Here is a 17421-nt window from a genome sequence, read left to right on the forward strand (position 1 = left end):
TGTTTGTTGTCTCAATTAAATTTGCTGTATGAAAAATATATAATATATCACACACCTAATCTTTTAATGACATTTATTCAAAGACTTGTTACAGATACTAACTTCTTGCTTTTGGTTTGTAATTATTATTTGGCATAAAGTGATATTTCCTCTGTGTGAACTCATAGTTCTACCGGCATAGTCATCATTTAGAAACTCTGAAGGCACAAGGCCTCTGGGAAATAACTGAATCACTCACATAATGGATGTGAAACACTGGAGGTCAAACATCACATTTACATTTTTCTCTTAAACAGACTTGAATCACATTGTAATGGTGTATTTTAGAGAAAGGACATAGTCTCTCTCCCTGTCAGCCGGATAAATGGTGCTTACTGATCCCCTGGTGAACGGCAAACTCCACTGGGACAAAGGGAGTTTATCAAACCAGCAAGAAAGGTCAGAAGGGGACATCTCTCTGTGGAGATAATTTCATTGTGCTTGTGTAACAAAGCACATGATACAAGACACTATATCATATATTTTTTTATTGGATCTCCCTGATTGCTACAGTACATCACGCCTAAAATATCCCTGAAAACTGGTCCAACAGCATCATACATTATATCAGGCTGACACGTGCAAACTCGGCTGTCACACTCTGTGTTGGCTGCAGCAGCTGCTGGACTGACACCTGACAAAGCAGCTCACAGTCACTCAGAGACATACGGACACTGTTAGACCAAACAACCATGACCAAACTCTGTCTGGGGCTTGTTTCTCTCTGTTCTGGTTATAGTCGGTTGAACTTTTCCTGTTAGCTGATTTCAGCGGTTGATTTTAGATACTGGTGATCAGTGTAATCGTAGTCTCCTCTTCTTCCTGTAATATTATGGATACAGGTGCAGCCATCTTGTGCACAAAACTTGGAGCCAGATTCTGCACAGTAGTGATTGTGGTGTTAAGCCATGGTATCGAGGTCACCCTGATATGCACATCCGAATAATCGCACGTTAGTTTCAGCTGTTGATCATGATATGTCACCCAATCTTATGGCCTCAAATAACTTATTAAAACTGCCTGAAATGACAGAAACCGTCTTTGAGAAAAATGTATTTAATCTGTAACTTGACATTTTAAGTGGCAGAATTCAAGGCCTGTACTACAGCTCCCCACCAGGGGGTGACTGAGGCACTTTGGCTTCACTTTTGGGAAGCAGTCATGTCATTTCTCTTTATATACAGTCTAAAAGCAGTAAGTGACCTTTATTTGGAGTGTTTTGCTCCAGTTGCAGTTTGTTCAGTTTCTGTCCAGATGAATAAGGAGCAGTGAACAAAAAGTAACGGAATATAATCAATAACGTGATGTGTAACTCGTATGATACACTGATATGATGATAATTCAAAATTCTGCGGCTGTGAGAGTTAGTTCTGTGCCATTTAACATAATGAATTGTTTCTAGTGTCCCAGTAGGACGCCCTAAACAGACTCTTCAATGCCACCACTCAACTTTTCAGTTTCTCTCAGCACCAGCAAGGAGAAGTCTCCATGGCCACCATCGCTCAGGCTGAACACGCTCTGCATGTTTTAAATGGAGGCTGTAAAGCACACTAACTCATTCTCTCCGCTCATTAACAGAGAAGATTTTAATGGACATATCTGCTCCCCAGCGACTTCACCGTGCAGCCCTGTGGGAAATCTGGAAACGCTTACCCCTCAAAGCAAATACATACAGGAGCTCTAATGTCTTAATATCCGGTGAGGCTGTTGAATAACATGTGTGGGCATATGAGACGGATCGTTATTAAGTGAGCATTAGAGCTTACACCTGCTCGCACTTGTAGCTACAATAACTACAGTGTGTAATCATTATTGCACTGCAGGCAAAGTGACTGTGCTCGTGTTCTGACTGATGTCAGCTGTATCTTTGGACTGTGTGACCAGTAGCTCCTGTGTCCTCTGTGTCGATGCCTCCTCTCTGTCTCATAGAGAGACATTTGTCTCAGGTGAGAAGAATATGAATAGAACTCAATTGAAGGCATTCCTCCGCCAAGGCCGAACAACCCTGCACACGATCGTTTAGTTCTTATGGTAGAATTGTAAAAGAAAATAGGAGGAGATAACCTGAATTATTTATTTTTCATAAAACATATTCCCAAACAGTGGCCATGAAACCAGTGTAACATATACTCTAAGAGAAAATAAACTTATCATAGTATTATATATGGGGCCAATATAGTAGCAATTTTATGTGTGTGTGTGTGTGTGTGGAGAGTTGTGTCACTATCTCAATCCATGTGTGTGTAATCAGATTTGTAAATGTGCAAATCTCAATACACTTCCAAATCTCATTACACATTTACAGATTTTTAACACGTTAACAAATCTGATTACGCACACATGGATTGTGGTACAGTTACACAAACAGACACAGACACACACATATAATATTGCTACAATATTGGCCCCTTATACTGTAGCTACACTTATGCCACTGTTGGATCTTCTAACATTTTACATTTGCTTTACACAACTAATCGTAAGAAATTGTATTTCATCAGTCAGTGACCACTGTAATCGTTACTGTTGTTATAATTCAGTTAGGATAAACTGATTTCTCACCTGATCCTGTTAATGGTTCCAGTGATCAGATTACTCAATCCTCAATACGTCTATAGTTCCCACTTGCACTTTGATTTCCAAGCTGTTAAACTCTAATATCAAGTTACCCAATAAGCAGGTCGAGGGCCAGATTACCTCATAAATATATTATATACCCATTAAAGTATTTACGTTGAAAAATATCAGGATTTCAAAACAGACAACATATTGAACGTATAGATAACTTTAACAAGCTTAGAGCATGTTATGACTCTAAATGTACAAAACTTTGCTATGATAAAAAATCCATGTGGTGACTGAACAGGGGATATTCTGAATTATTCATTTGTTAGCATATTAAGGGACGTAATTCGAATGTCTTATTTCACTGGGATTTGTTAAGATATCACCTCGATCCCTAAAATCTATACAATTACCTACAGGACTAAAGTGGCTCACTTCGCCAATGTCACGACTTAATCGGGTCAAAAAAAGCTCCGTCCTCTGCTGACTGACTGTATTAGTGTTAGCTATTGATCAGCAATGTACATCACAGAGTGTGTGTGTGTGTCCGTCCTACCTTGACAGGAGAGATATGCGTGTGTGGCGTGTAGCCATGTATGGCCTCCATGGCAGCAAGGTTCTTGTCGCTCATATGAAGCATCTCGGCACTTTTTCCTTGAGCCAGATGTGCTGGACTGTGCTCCAAGGGGGGCGTCTCCTCATCCTGGTACCTGTACTTCTACACACACACACACACACACACAGATACAAACAAGACTGTTAGCAGTGGCAGGTCTGATGGAGCATGAAGTTAGTTTATGTAATTCAAAACAAAGAATAGTCATCGTGTTAAGCAATGATAATGTTTAGATCACAAACGGAAATCCACCATTAGCCTCTCATTCATGTCTCAGCTCTTCTAAACACATGACAAAATGTCAAATTCACCCAACCCCCAGAGCAGTGTGTCCATCACAGATGAATGCGGACCGTTTTATATGCATATCTTCTACCACATAACATGTGCGACGCCTCCATGTGCAAAGTGGGGACATGACATAGAACAGAGCCTCAGAATGTTGCCATTGTGTTGAGCAAAGTGATCGTCCTCCACAACCACATGGAGCAACTAGAGCCTGTGACTCATAGCAGCTCTACAGCAGCAGATCATGCAGCTTCTTCCTCGTAACCTCACTCCCCTACCGATATCCCACACCTGGGCAGCCTGCCAGCAGCCCACTGTGTTCGCCACACATGGTAGGCTTCATTCTAGGTGTGATGACACAAAATATGCACGCGGCATTTTCCATCACAAACGCATCAGAAGGTGGGCAGCATCACAGTGGAGGTCTGCCACACTGTCCTGTGTGACAGCGCTTGCGTTTTTCTACTCCCCCTAAAGCCCCACACACACACACACACACACACACACACACACACACACACACACACACACACACACACACACACACACAACATGCACTGCTGCACTGCAGATGTGAAGCAGTCCGGTCTGAAGACTGAGATATTCTGAGAAGATCATCTGAATTTTGGCTGATGCCCTGATGGCCAACCCCGCCACTCTCCTCTCGCCTTTCTCTTTTTTTTGTTTGGGAGGCAGACGGAAAGGGAGGTGCTTCACCGAGCCCCCTGTCTCAGACGGGGCTGCCTAGCAACCAGAGCGGAGCAGAGATTGCAGTGCCACGGTCGGGGCTGCCAGCATCGGTCCAGGATCACATTACACTGAGACAGCAAGAAAGAAAAGGAGTGAAATAGAGATGAAGATAGAGGAGAAAGTGAGGGGGGTGGGTAAAAATGACAAAAAAAAAGTGAGTCTGTCAATAAAAGGGAAGCAGAGAACAGCAGCGTGGGGGTGCAGTGGAGAGAAAATGAATAGTTGTTGATATCACCCTTCCATGATTACAGGTTTATGAGAAGGAAACAAGCGATTTTTCTTTATTTCGCACTGCTACATTAATACAAACATAGATAAAAGATTATGTACCTGTAAACCACCAATTACATATTGACAATAGAATACCGAGCTGAACAACTTCTGCATAATTGCTACAATTAAACCTTTCTATATCTGTTCACCTTTTATTCAATAACAACAATCACAATCTAAAACTTGTAAAGAATAGTAAACAACATGAATCACAGCTCAAAGTAGGCCGAGTTCCTTGCTGCCTCCCCCACTCCTGCATGACCAACGTTCATGTTGCCATGTCGCCTTCTGTCCCACTGGTGGGGGGATGTGAAAGTCGGTGCTCTGGGTGCGTTACAACATGTCCTTTCTGCAGAGAGCTAGGTACGTCTCTTCTTACCGGCACATTGTATCATTGTGCAGAGTAACTCCACGTTCAAATATACTGAGCAGAGTCCGAGACTAATTTATCTGGAAGAGGATGAATGCTAGATTGATATAAGAGGCTCAATTATGCAAAGGGAAAAATACTGTTGATGTGATGTAAAAGACTATTTTCAGATGTTTCTCACTGAGAGTCGAAGCCGAGGAGGACGCACTTAACATATTTCCCTGCTAGTTAAATATTGGTCGTTGTGTTTCAGATATAAATCAGTCCCTGATTTAATGGTCACTATGAGAACAGGCAGCTCTGAGTCCTGCGACAATCAACCAAGAGAACTTCTGCCCAAGATGATGATGCCTTCAGGGGCCAGTATGCTTGTCAGATGGATGGTCGGGTATAGCTTCATAAACCCCCTTCCCCCAAACACCTATACACCGGCATATAAGGGGAGTCTGAGGGCCGGGTTATACTCTTATCATCAAAACTAGGTCATATAAGATCATGTTGGAAATCAATATCGTTTATTGCTGTTCTGAACACTCGAGCCTGAAGGAGAAGGGAAATCTGGCCATGGAAGAGAGCGATGCTATCCGAGCATCCAAATAACACTTTGGGTGGAGTATACAACCATTTGTGTCCGACTGACGACTGGACGATCGCACACACTTAATGTTATGATTGGCCAGATGCTACTTGTCTCTCCACCTCTCTATTCGATTCTTGAAAACTATTTCTGTTACATCCGAGTGTAACACGATGAATGCCTTCAAGGAGAGACTCTTGGAAAATCTGCACCATTATCCCAGCGTTTAAAATGAAACTGCATCTCCTCACTTTCAATGACAGCCGGGTTCACACTCCACCCTCGTGTGTGGCCATCCGCATCAACTATAAACTGAGCTTGTGATTTGCGAGGCGGCCGGACGACAAGTAGAACAGGGGTTATATTTTTTCTCTGTCAATAAATTTGAACACAGGGTTCATACGCTGCACAATTTCACACTAATTCACTCATCGTGATATACTGTCTGGACTTGGCTACAGGCCTTTGGTAGTGCAGTGTATGCGACTCCCGCCAAGCCGGTTATGTTTTTACCTGCAAGTGTTTGTTTGTTTGCTGTTACTTGGCAGGTTTAAGCAAAAACTAATGAACAGATTATCACAAAACTTGATGAGAGATTGTGATATGAGTCAGGGAAGAACCCATTACATTTTGAATTGGATCTGGATCAGGGGGTGAATCCAAATTTTTTACCACATTTTTCAACATTTTTGTTAAATGTTAATTCAGGGATCGTGATTAAAAAAAACCTGGCATGTATAGGGGGCTGAAATTCATGAGTGGTGCAGATCCAAATAAAACTCTGCATCTAGTGATGTGACTGAAAAATACACATGTTTAAATCTAGTATGTAAACATGTTAACATCAGCACTAGTGTCAGGAGAACATCAAGCAAACTAGTTGCAGCAGCAGGACTATAACTAGTTGCTATGATACAAAGGAATGTTGCACCACAGGTATGCAATTAATATTGGTGATATGTCTTCTCTGTGGTTCAGCCTGAACTATTGCAAGCAACTCTCTGATGAATAATTACCCCCATTTACTTTCTGTATGATTTATAAGTCATTCAAATAAGCACCCAACAATTACCATACACTTAAATCTGACTCAGTTAGGTTTTATGAAACCCAATAGTTTTACATAAATGCATTCAAAGGCCACAGAAGTATCAATGTCTCTTCTAAAACTTAAAGATGTTTTCTCTTACAGTGCAACAAGAGACTGATTTAAATATTATAGAGGAATTTCTTCTCTTATGTTATGATCTGTTGTCTGCACCCTCATGCCCACGGTTACATCAACACAGGCCTGGATACATAAATGAAAAACTGGAATGGAATCATGTCTGTAAAATTTGTTTTCCTGAAGCAGGAGGGTTAAAAGACTATAACAATTAAAAACTGCTTGTAATATACAAACTAAACCCACTAACACCTCTAACAGGGGTTATTGTATCATTGTATATTCATGGCAGGCCACCAGCACATCTGTAAGGAATTACTCGGTTGGAAAGGTGAATATAAGGAGATTATTTGCTGGCCCACCTGTACTGTAATAATACTTAGACATCGGCTAAAGAAGCTGCTCCTTCAATGGTTCAACTTAATGTAAAGCAAATGTCAAACCCTATCTACCGTCATCTCTGTTTGTAATTCAAGGACCAACGTTGAGCTTTAAATTGCTGTTCATTAGGTAATGGAATGAAAGCTAATCTCCCCTCTCAGGCAAATCATTTCAGAGATACTTAGACTCCAAATGCACTCGATGTGCAGGCTGTGACACGAACCACCAGCAGCTCTTCAGGTGCAAATCAAAGGTCCCTGCAGCATCTCCACAAAATTTAAGCTCTGGCAAGTTCATCTATTTGCATTTTTCTTTAATGATAATGAATCCTTCTTTTTTTTTAACGTTTGGATTAATTTGAACATTTCCTGCTTAGATGAACTCAAGGGGATTTTATGCTGAGTGATACAGTAAGTCTGCGTGTCACTTCACAGCGTCCTAAGAAGGAATTACATGCTGGAGTTTAGTTGAATGCAGGACAGTGCATGTCAGTGATAAGGTAGGTAAATGTGCTTGAATTTAACTAAATTAGAAAATAGATGCAAATAAATAGATGATTGAAATTGAACAGAAACATATACATCAAGAATACACAAGTGATAATTAATAATCAAGAAATACATAAATGCAGTTTAGCACAAGTTTGGTATCGAGCTCTTCTGTTAGACTTAAACACACGTGTTTCTTTGGAGCCATGCAGCCATTTTTACCTCCGTCAAAGAGGTTATGTTTTCATCTGCGGTTTGTTAGTTAGCATCGATATGCAAAAACTAATTAACTAACTTTTTTTTGTCCACTTTGTTATGGAATAGACCATTTTTCTATATTTTCTTTGATTTCTTAGAGAATAATTCATGGATCTTGAAGAAAAATGGGGCATATGTAGGGGACTGATATGCATGACAGATCCAAATAAAAATCAGGATCTAGTTAATTTATATATGTGTTTCTTCACAAGGGGACTGTTTGGCCTTGTCGGAGATATGTTCTCTACTATGGGCTATTCTAGTTTTTACATTTCAAATCCACATCTTGATGTCACTTGCCTTTTAAATAAAAAAAAATAAAAAAAATTCTTTGGTATGAAAACATATTTTACAGTGTATCTCTTGTATTAACCTGTTTAAACTGGGATCCAGGCTCTAGTTCATCCATCAATAACGCTGTAAAAATGAGTTTACCTCCCTCCACATACTGTATATAGGCCAGAACACCTGCTGGATGTTATTGGAGCAAACGTTCACACCCAACTACTTTCAAGGCCAATGCAAGGAACCGTGTCGCATCTGCCGCACAGCATCATCCCTCATTGTCACTTTGACAGAGCATCATGAAGGTTAGGCTCTCTGATGGTCATCTGAACTTCATCATCTCCACCACAGTCCATCAGTATGCAGCCCTTGTTGCCCTCTTTGTTGATTTTCACTCTTAAGTTTCTCCTCACATGCCAAACCCCAAACACAGCTTTCATCTCATTTGCATTATCACAAATGGACCTAACAGCCCAACTGTTTTTCTTCATGCATATGTGTTTGTGAGCCTCAGAAGACAGGGAATTCACTCATCTTCTGCCGGTGCTCACTTTCAGTCTATCCTCCAAAGAGTTTCAACACAAGACTTGGACAAGTGTTAGTATCCTGTAGCTATGCTGCAACAGCAGCAGCAGCAGCAGCAGCAGCAGAGCTTTACACTTACCATGGGGCAGAATGCTTAAAGCTTCACCAGGCAGGATTTTAATGTAACAATGCATCCAGTCAAATCAAAAAGTGGGGCTACAACAAAGACAAGCTTCTTATCCCCCCATGGAGACGCTCTAGATTCCCCCTCTTTCACCCTAATTTAAGCTGCTGTTGGCTGTAGTCGCTCTAATCTCAATGTAATGCTGAAAGTTAACAGTGAAATACAAAGCTCCTACCTGGGAGTGTATTTACTCATTTATAATATATTATACATTTATTAATTTATATCAGAAATCAAGCTCTAAGGAAAGCAACATAAAACGACTCCACCTCTGTTAAAAAGGTGTGTAATTGTGATATTGATTAGCACCTCGACTGGTTCAGTACATTTTCCCCCAGGGAGATCAAGGTTCTCAGATTCTCCTGTTAAAACTTTGATTAAACATGTAAAAACACTTTCTGTGCTACATGTTTTAAAGCTCATTACAGTCCAAGACTTTCTCTAAGAATAAAAACTAAAATCCCTGAAGTGCTCTTGAGCTTCTGTCACCATCTGTCATATGTCATAAAAAATAAAGAAAACACACGTTGTTTCTCTCCTCGTACTTAAATGCTCAGTACTGTTTTAGAAATGCAACATTTGGTCTTCAGCCTGATTAATTCGCTTGTTAATTTATGTTCATCCAAGTCAAATTGATGAGATCCTGAATATCATTTCTGTGGGATGAATCATCATTGATAAAAACCCACACAAATGTATCATCCTGGAATTTAATAATCAGATTAGAGTCATAGATACAGTAAATTGTGGTGTATAGTGGGTGCTTGGCTGTCGTCCTTCTGGTGCGGGTTGTGTGCGGTGGGGGTGGTTTTCGTACTGACTGTCTAGAGCCTGTTTTCACAGGAACCTCGCGCTTGTTTCTAAGACAAGATGGGAACGATATGAAGATGATGTTTCAGGGAATCTGACGATTGCCTGGATTTCGTAAGTCTCCATTGCATCAAACTAGATAAAAACCACCTTATCCTGATGATGCAAAATAATGGACTTAAACTTTGTAAAACTGGCCCCTAAACATAACATAAAAAATTTAATTTGAAGCTATTTTATATTGAAGTTTACAGTCGAGGTGCAAATTATTCCCCTCACTTCTCCTCACAGGTCTCACACACATGCTCCAGTGGTCTTGATTATTTCTTCCCCTCCCCCTCCATCCACACGAGCATGCACGGGCCATTTTTATGCTGAGTACATGCGTTTTTATGTATGTTGCACTGGAGGCCATTTTAACACACAGCACTGAAAGACTGGTAAATGGTTCTACACTGGAAACAAACGTGCAATTATTGCAGTAGTGGGTATTTCCTGTTATCCTGTGAGATTGCCTGCAAACACAGGTCTGCAGCACTGCTGTTGGCCAAAATACTTGTTTGTTATTTGTTATTCACACAGTAAAAGAGGAATCAGAGGTTTATCTCAATAAATAGCTCACTCCTCAAATCCAAATTCATCGCAACGAGACACTTATGATATATAAACATACGTTTTAACAATGAAAAAGAAATGTCTTTTATGATTTTGGCTGTAGTTTTATTTGTTGAACAATAAAAAGAGAAATTCTGTTTGTGTTTTGCTTTCTATGAATGCTCATGAACTGAAGGGCGAGTTACTTGGATTCTGTTTGTTCACCGCACTGAGACTGAATGCAATTTTAGAGGTCATTGATGCATATCTCTGCCAGATGCTTCGAGAGAGTGAGTTTAAAAAAAGATATATATATATATATATGTTATGTCCTTGTCTGTACTGTTTCTAATCAGGGTGAATTCATATCGAAGGCCTCTGTCAGTTCGTTAGTTACCTTTTCTTCACCTTTTGATGTGCTCACCTCCAGGTTAATGCACAATCTGTCTTGTGATAATATGCAGATTGAAATTTATAAAAGATCATGTGTTGACAAGGGTGAATGTTTGAGTTCTTTCAAATAAGCCATCGAGACTCTTGCAGTGTGGAAACTCTGTCACCTGTCAGCAAATAAACTTGTCTTAAAGAAGGAGGAAAAAAGCAGTTTTCAGCCGGAGAGACAATAGCCAGAAGTTGGCGAGTGAGTTATTGTCAGGCATAGCTCTGGTGAGTGGGTCAATGAGGGGGTGGGATGTATCCGTTGCATTTTTGGAAAGTGTACCCTGCTGCTGCTTGCTTTTCCAGAATTACCAACCCAAGCTTTAACAACCACTCAAAGCGCTTTACACGACAAGTCACATTAAAAATATTCTTACACACTTCCATTACACATCATTCACACTCTGGTGTAGAAACCACAATTTTGTCTTGCCAAGGGACACTTTGCCATATATACTGGTGGAGCCCGGGATTGAACTACCGACCCTGTGGTTAATGGATGACCCACTCCAAAGCTGCCATCTTGTGAGGCTGCTGGAATCCATGGTTGTCGTAGACGGACGAGGGCCATTCCTGTACATTGCTTTAGTTTTGTGTTATACTTCCTCCTGCAGTAACACATTTGTCGCTCACACAACACCAGCTGCCGGACATGATAACAGCTAAGCTGGGAAGAGCACGTAAGCACGGTAGTGATGATGGTTCAATCTTGCACCTGAACTCTGCACATTGTTGCTGCTGCCGTTCTCTGAGCTCACGGTCAGAGTTCACTGCTCTTCATAAAGGAAGAAGCCACAAACAGCAGGGTGACATGGGTCAAATCCATAGGAAGGAAATACTGTAAAGCTGTACCAATAGTTACAGTAAGGATGTGAAACGTAAAACCACTGCCTCACATACAGGAATACAAACTGCTTATTGCAGTAAAGAAAGACACACCACTGCTTTAATACTGGCCTTCTGATATTTTCTCCATCATTCCTCTAAATCATTTGATTGTCTGACTGGTAATGAGTGACAGTGTGGTATTTTTCCAGTAAAGACATCTCAGCTCTCTCCGATCCTCAGTGAGCCGATCATCGATCCTGATATTGAGATGACGGCATGCTGATCCCTGAGTCGTAAATCATTCATTGCATTAATGCTCCATTTTTAAACTCAATCCTTTAGCCAGTTTACATTGCGTGCCCTTCAATATGAGCGCCGTGCTGAAACGCAAACCTTCAAACTTCGGCGAGGCGGCGCATCTTGATTAAACGTCGTGAGGCCATCAATGGGCATTAGGCATGAAAGAGCACATTAAAGTACCGCTGAAGGCTTCCAGCCACAAAAAGAGTCTTTTAATTAAGATCCTGAGTTTAAGATGAGTGAGAGGCTCCGTGCCGGGCTTTGTTTCGGGACAAAGGTTATTCAAACAAATAACCTTGAAAATGAACAGCTATTGTGACACACATGTGTAGCAAACTTACAGTACTGCTGGAGAAAGCAGGGAATTAAACCAAGCAGCAAAACCAAGAAATGGGTGCAGGATACAGAGGAACAGTAAAAAGAGAATCACATCCCTGCAATATACAGCATCCCGAAAGATCTGGCTGAAAGAAACCGGCACCATGAGACTGCAACAGACTGAACACAAGCTGTTTCCACCTGCAGGACATATGTGAACCAACAAGGTATTTGGGTATTGCACAACAAGGCAGAAGGTAATCTTGAATCTTTCAGGTGATTAGCATGTTTCAAAGGACAGAAGTAACTGTGGCAGGATAGAGGCCGCGAATACAGCGATATTTGATACTCAAAAACAAAGTGTCTGCCGTAAGATGAGCGGAACCCCTTTCATTATAAGCCAGATCAGTCCCGATCAGCATTACACTACCAAGCACAATTCATCTTAATTGAGCCATTAATCCCATTTTGAAATCTGCTTTCATCACAAAATTAATGTTTGATCATGATGACTGCAGCTATTTGAGTCTGTGGGAGTTGAGTTTTGGTTTACTTTTCCACGAGGAAGACGTGTCTCGAATGGAGATACAGAGGAAGAGGATGTGAGCCAGGAGAGTGGTGTGGATACACATGGGGATTATGTGCGCTAGTAAAACTCAGCACAGCAGGACCACCGTTTTTATAAAACCAGAAAGCAAACACCCACTTTAATTTAACAGCAGTAACTTTCAAATATATAAATTGGCCTCGTCTTAAAAGAGGAAATGTAATACAACAAGAATATCCACCTATTTCATATGTACTGATTCGTAATTGATGAAATCCAGGAATTGTAACGGATGGAACACAAACTAATATGTCGTAGTTCAATCGACAGACAAATGATCCGCAGCTCTGCACACTTGTACACATCATTTTGGCAAAGAGTCGCCACAAATCCTGGAGCGAGCCTATTTGGCTTGGTGAAAGTAACAGACTAGAGTGCCATGTGTGAGGGAACTCTGAGCTGGCTGCCATACTGGAAACACCTGAAGCTGAGAGGGAGGGAGCGAGGATCTGGGAGGTGATGTACAGTCACTGAATGAATGAACGATCGTGCTTCTTTTGGTTCGCACATTTTAAACGCGACGGCGAGATACAAAGTCCAAATCCGTGCCGTAAACACATGGCTATAAGGTGGGATTCATCGGTAGGCCACAGCAGCAGCGACACTGCCCCTGCTACCTGATTTCCTGCCGGGATTCAGCCTCCATTGCAGCACAGCCTCCCTGATGATGAATGATATGTAAGTGGCCCTGAGCAATAAAGTAAATTTCCCAAGGTCACACATGTTTGCTTTTCCTTTGATACAAAACCAGAACGTGAACCATATGTTTAGCTCCACCATGACATGCCCCATGGAGGGGGAGTAGAGGACATCTGATGTTGATTGATGTTTCATTCATTAAATATCACTACCATCGACATATATGGTGAAGAAGCGCAGTCATCAAACACAACCACATCCTGCCAAGCATGCTATATGGAAATCAGCCATATAAGCATGGGGGGGGGGGGACCAGGAGCAGGCGGTGATGTAAAGGTATTGCGAGAATAAGCAGGTGCCTGAGAACATATGGACCAGAGAGGAAGCCGTAGGTGCAGAGTGTGATCCCTGTGCTAATTGGTGGTTGTGTAAAAAGGGAAAACGCGCGGTTCAAATCAGCCATAGAAGGCGACGCGATCACAGCTGTGGCTCAAACGGAAAACCCCGCATTTGCAAACACGCGCCTCTGTCTGATTTTAATCTCGTTACACGTTTGAACAAACTCAACAATACAGATTGTGCATGTAGAAGAAAAGAGAGGGGAGAGAGAGAGAGAGAGAGAGACTGCTGCTGCTTCTGCTGCAAACACCGCGGCCGCCGTGCGTGCCCCCCGAGGGTTGCTTACCTTGCACCCGAACATGAGCGACAGGGTCCGGTTGCTGCAGATGACCTTACACTGGCACATGACCGGCGACAGACACTTCAGACTCCTGACAGGCAGAGACATCAGTCCAGAGGCTCACCCTCCTCTTCCTCCTCCTCCTCCTCCTCCTCTTCCTCAACACAAGACGGCACAGATCGGCCGCAGCTCGTCGCTCCGCCGCCACTCGCCGAGAGAGAGACGCATGGACGGAGGAGGTCCGCGGAGTGGGGGTGGAGGGGTGGAGGGATGGAGAGGGACGCCCGGTACAAATGTGACCGTGTCGCGGTGCCCGGCTCCAATAGGCGAACTACTTCCGATCCCCCATGTCTGTTCCGCTTGTGTCGCTATACACTGTCATGTTGTACAACGCTTTAACACCGGCAGCATCATTTACTATATTCTATAGTCCCCCACCCACCCGCTCTCTCTCTCACACACCTCTCTCTCTCTCTCCCCGTGTGTGTGTACATAAATAATTATATACAAAGCTGTGCAGAGAGAGATAGCGCCACTTGATCATTAATCCCTCGAGGCTAGAAGTGATATTAAAGTATGGGGGAAATAAAAAAATACATTCTCCTCAAGGAAGTGGTAACTTGGAAATATTTATGATGCCCCATCAAACAGTCCCTGGTTTACAACCACGTTACAGTCAAAGATAAGCAGGTTACAGTGTGATCACTGCGCCCCCTGTTGGAGCAGTAGAGAAAAGAAGAAGAAAACACCACAGCAGCTGTCCAAGGTGCTGAAATGTTAGTGCACAGCCCCCCCGCCATATAAAATGTTATATGTGTAGAGCCAAATCACAACATACATTATCTTAAGGTACTTTGCATAGTTAGGTCAAAACCTTCCTTTTAGGGTTTCCTTCCTTCCTTTGTAACCTCGAGCCGAACCAGACTCAATGTGGGCGGCCATCTGCTTTCGGTTGGGATGCGAGGAGAAACATGGGGGGAAAGAGGAGAGGTGGGTGGTAAGGCAGGAGGACATGTGTCATTGAGCTAGAACCGAGCGTCATTTACCAACAGCCTCGCACCAGGTTTTTGTCAGTGTTTGAGCTCCTTTATTAAAAATAAAGCAAATAAAAAGAGACAAATTGGACCTTTGCCCTACACATGAAGGCTGAATCCATTCACAACAACAGATTTATGCTGATTTGTGATGTGCATGTTACAAGTGTGCACAATCGATGAAAAGCAGTTATCCAACATTTAAACGTAAAGGCCCGACAGTTGTTGAACAAATGTAGGAGTTCATCAAATTAGGACAGAACGTTAAAGTTAATGTGTCTCTCTGAAAGTACACATTTCAAATTCTGCCTAGAAATGTTTTTTGATCAATTGATGTGATTGATGCTGTGACAGCATTTATTAGGAATAGACTTGTGTTCATTGGAAAATATTTTTTTCACTTCACGCTGATATAGATTTCAGGTGGCTGCTCAAAGCTGAGCAGAACTAGCTGATGAGTTTGGCTTTATATAATAAACCTAAATTAAAATTGTAGAAATAAAAGCAGTATTTTAAGAGCTCCAGATAATCACCAATACCAATAATGGGCATCTTCCTTTTTTCTTTGGTGTCATAAAATTATAATCTTTTTATTATATATAAAAGACTTGATGTCTTTCACAAGTAGAATATCTCATTTAGTTTTTATTTGAGTTTTGGGACTCTCCACTCCTGTGTGTGATTGTGCTGACGTCGTGAGCCCACAGGGTGGAGTGAGAGAACCAGGTAGGCCAGATTTAAATATTGTGCATTCATCTCAGGACCGACTGCGGCGCCGGGCTCAACTCTCCCGGGTGACGTCAGCGTTAAATCGAACACGGACACCGCTCCAAATAGCCCAGTGTGCAGCTGATGTTTTTTTCCAACCATATCACCCTCTCAGAGAGTTGGGGATAGCCTGGGAAATCTGCAATGAGCTTAACCCGTCAGCAGGTTTGTCAGAGGGGGAGGTCATGAATCTCAGCACAGGGGGAAGTACACTAGTGTCACTTTCTTTGGGAAAATATCCTTAACAGCTGAAACTGAGCTCAGTCTATAAATCAGTTGATCAATACAATCAATACAGATATGATTTTAAAAGCACTCTGTACAGTAATATGACTTCCAGTACAACATTGTGACTATTCTTCATAGTCAGCTAGAGAACGCTCAGTCTTGGTCGTGTAATGAGGTCGTGTGTTTGTGAGAATCGTTTTTTGGATCTTGTTACCTCTTCACACACATTCATACTGTGCATATATGTGCAGTATTTTCTCACATATCACACCTCACCTACACACTGCTGGCACACTGGGTTCTGTATCTTGCCCGAGCACACTTCGGCACATGGAATGGGAGAGACGGGGATCAAACTGCCAGACCTCTGGTTAGTGGACAACCCGCTCGACCTCCTGAGCCACAGCCACCCCACCAATGACCCCACTAATGAGGCAAAATGTCATTACCACCAGCATGGTTAAGGCTAGGTGTGAATTGGTCATGGTTAAGATTAGGGATGAGGTTTTGGTTAGGCTGTCCACAGTGAATAGAAGCAGATGCAAAGTCCTTATAAGGACAGCTGAGCAAACCTGTGTGTGTATTTCAGTGCGTGGGCATAGCCATCTCCACAGTGTTTTCTCAGCACTCCAGATATATGACGTTTCTCCTCGCTGTAGGTTTAACTTTATACTTTGACACTCATCTCTGATCACATAACAGTTGAGCAGACTCTTTTTTTATTCTTTTTTCGAAACCCACAACAGTTTTGCGTGGATGTTGCTTTCTACAAAAGAAAACTCCTGAATGCCCTGAATTGCAGCACTGAATTGATTTTAAAATGGGACTCTGGCACCGACTGCGCACAGACTCACAAAGGGCCAGCTCTTCAAAAAAAACACACAAAGGTGGTTCCGCACATTTTCTCAGCGTCCCACTTACATCAAACTCCAGCGTGAAAGCAAGTTATTGAGCTTGCTCAATGAGTAGTGATGACAATAAAATATCCAATCAGTAACTGGCCACAATGCAAATAGAAAAACGTATTTGTCAGCCGTAGCGGGGAAGGAATTTCTTAGAAACCACGTTTATTTGTCACTCCACCCATCTCTGACATGTATAGGAGCAGCAGGAGGGACGTCATGTTAGCCAAGGCCTGACTGTATAGACAACATATGCTTAGGCTGCTCACAGGTATTTCGTATACAGGCCCATTTGTAGGATTTATACAACAGATGCATATAAAATCTACACCTCTTCAATCATATCTTTTGATTCAAGCATCATTTCCAGACTCAGGTGCACACAGAAGTAATACATAAAGAGGGATATGACTAACCCTGCCTATCTCTAATCAGTATAGATACAGTATCATTTCTATGGCGATCATGTGCTGTAAGTAGCTTCACTCTTCCACTACAGCCGTTATGTAAGC

General features: G+C 42.1%; 1 protein-coding gene across 4 annotated transcripts in view; it reads right to left on the minus strand.

Annotated features, from left to right (window-relative positions):
- Positions 1-14203, minus strand: part of LOC118122597 (disks large homolog 4) — a 45139-nt gene extending 30936 nt beyond the window's left edge. For 2 of the 4 annotated variants that reach the window (XM_035179420.2, XM_035179417.2), the window contains exons 1-2: positions 13984-14203; positions 3161-3322 (exon numbers count right to left, since the gene is read on the minus strand). In XM_035179420.2, coding sequence (XP_035035311.1) covers positions 3161-3322; positions 13984-14085 — 264 coding nt within the window. In that variant the 5' untranslated portion in view covers positions 14086-14203. The remainder of the gene's footprint in view (positions 1-3160; positions 3323-13983) is intronic. The other 2 variants (XM_035179421.2, XM_035179419.2) reach the window with 1 other exon arrangement.
- Positions 14204-17421: the final 3218 nt, after the last annotated feature.

The sequence above is a fragment of the Hippoglossus stenolepis genome, chromosome 15 (genome assembly GCF_022539355.2).
Source record: "Hippoglossus stenolepis isolate QCI-W04-F060 chromosome 15, HSTE1.2, whole genome shotgun sequence".
NCBI lineage: Eukaryota > Metazoa > Chordata > Actinopteri > Pleuronectiformes > Pleuronectidae > Hippoglossus > Hippoglossus stenolepis.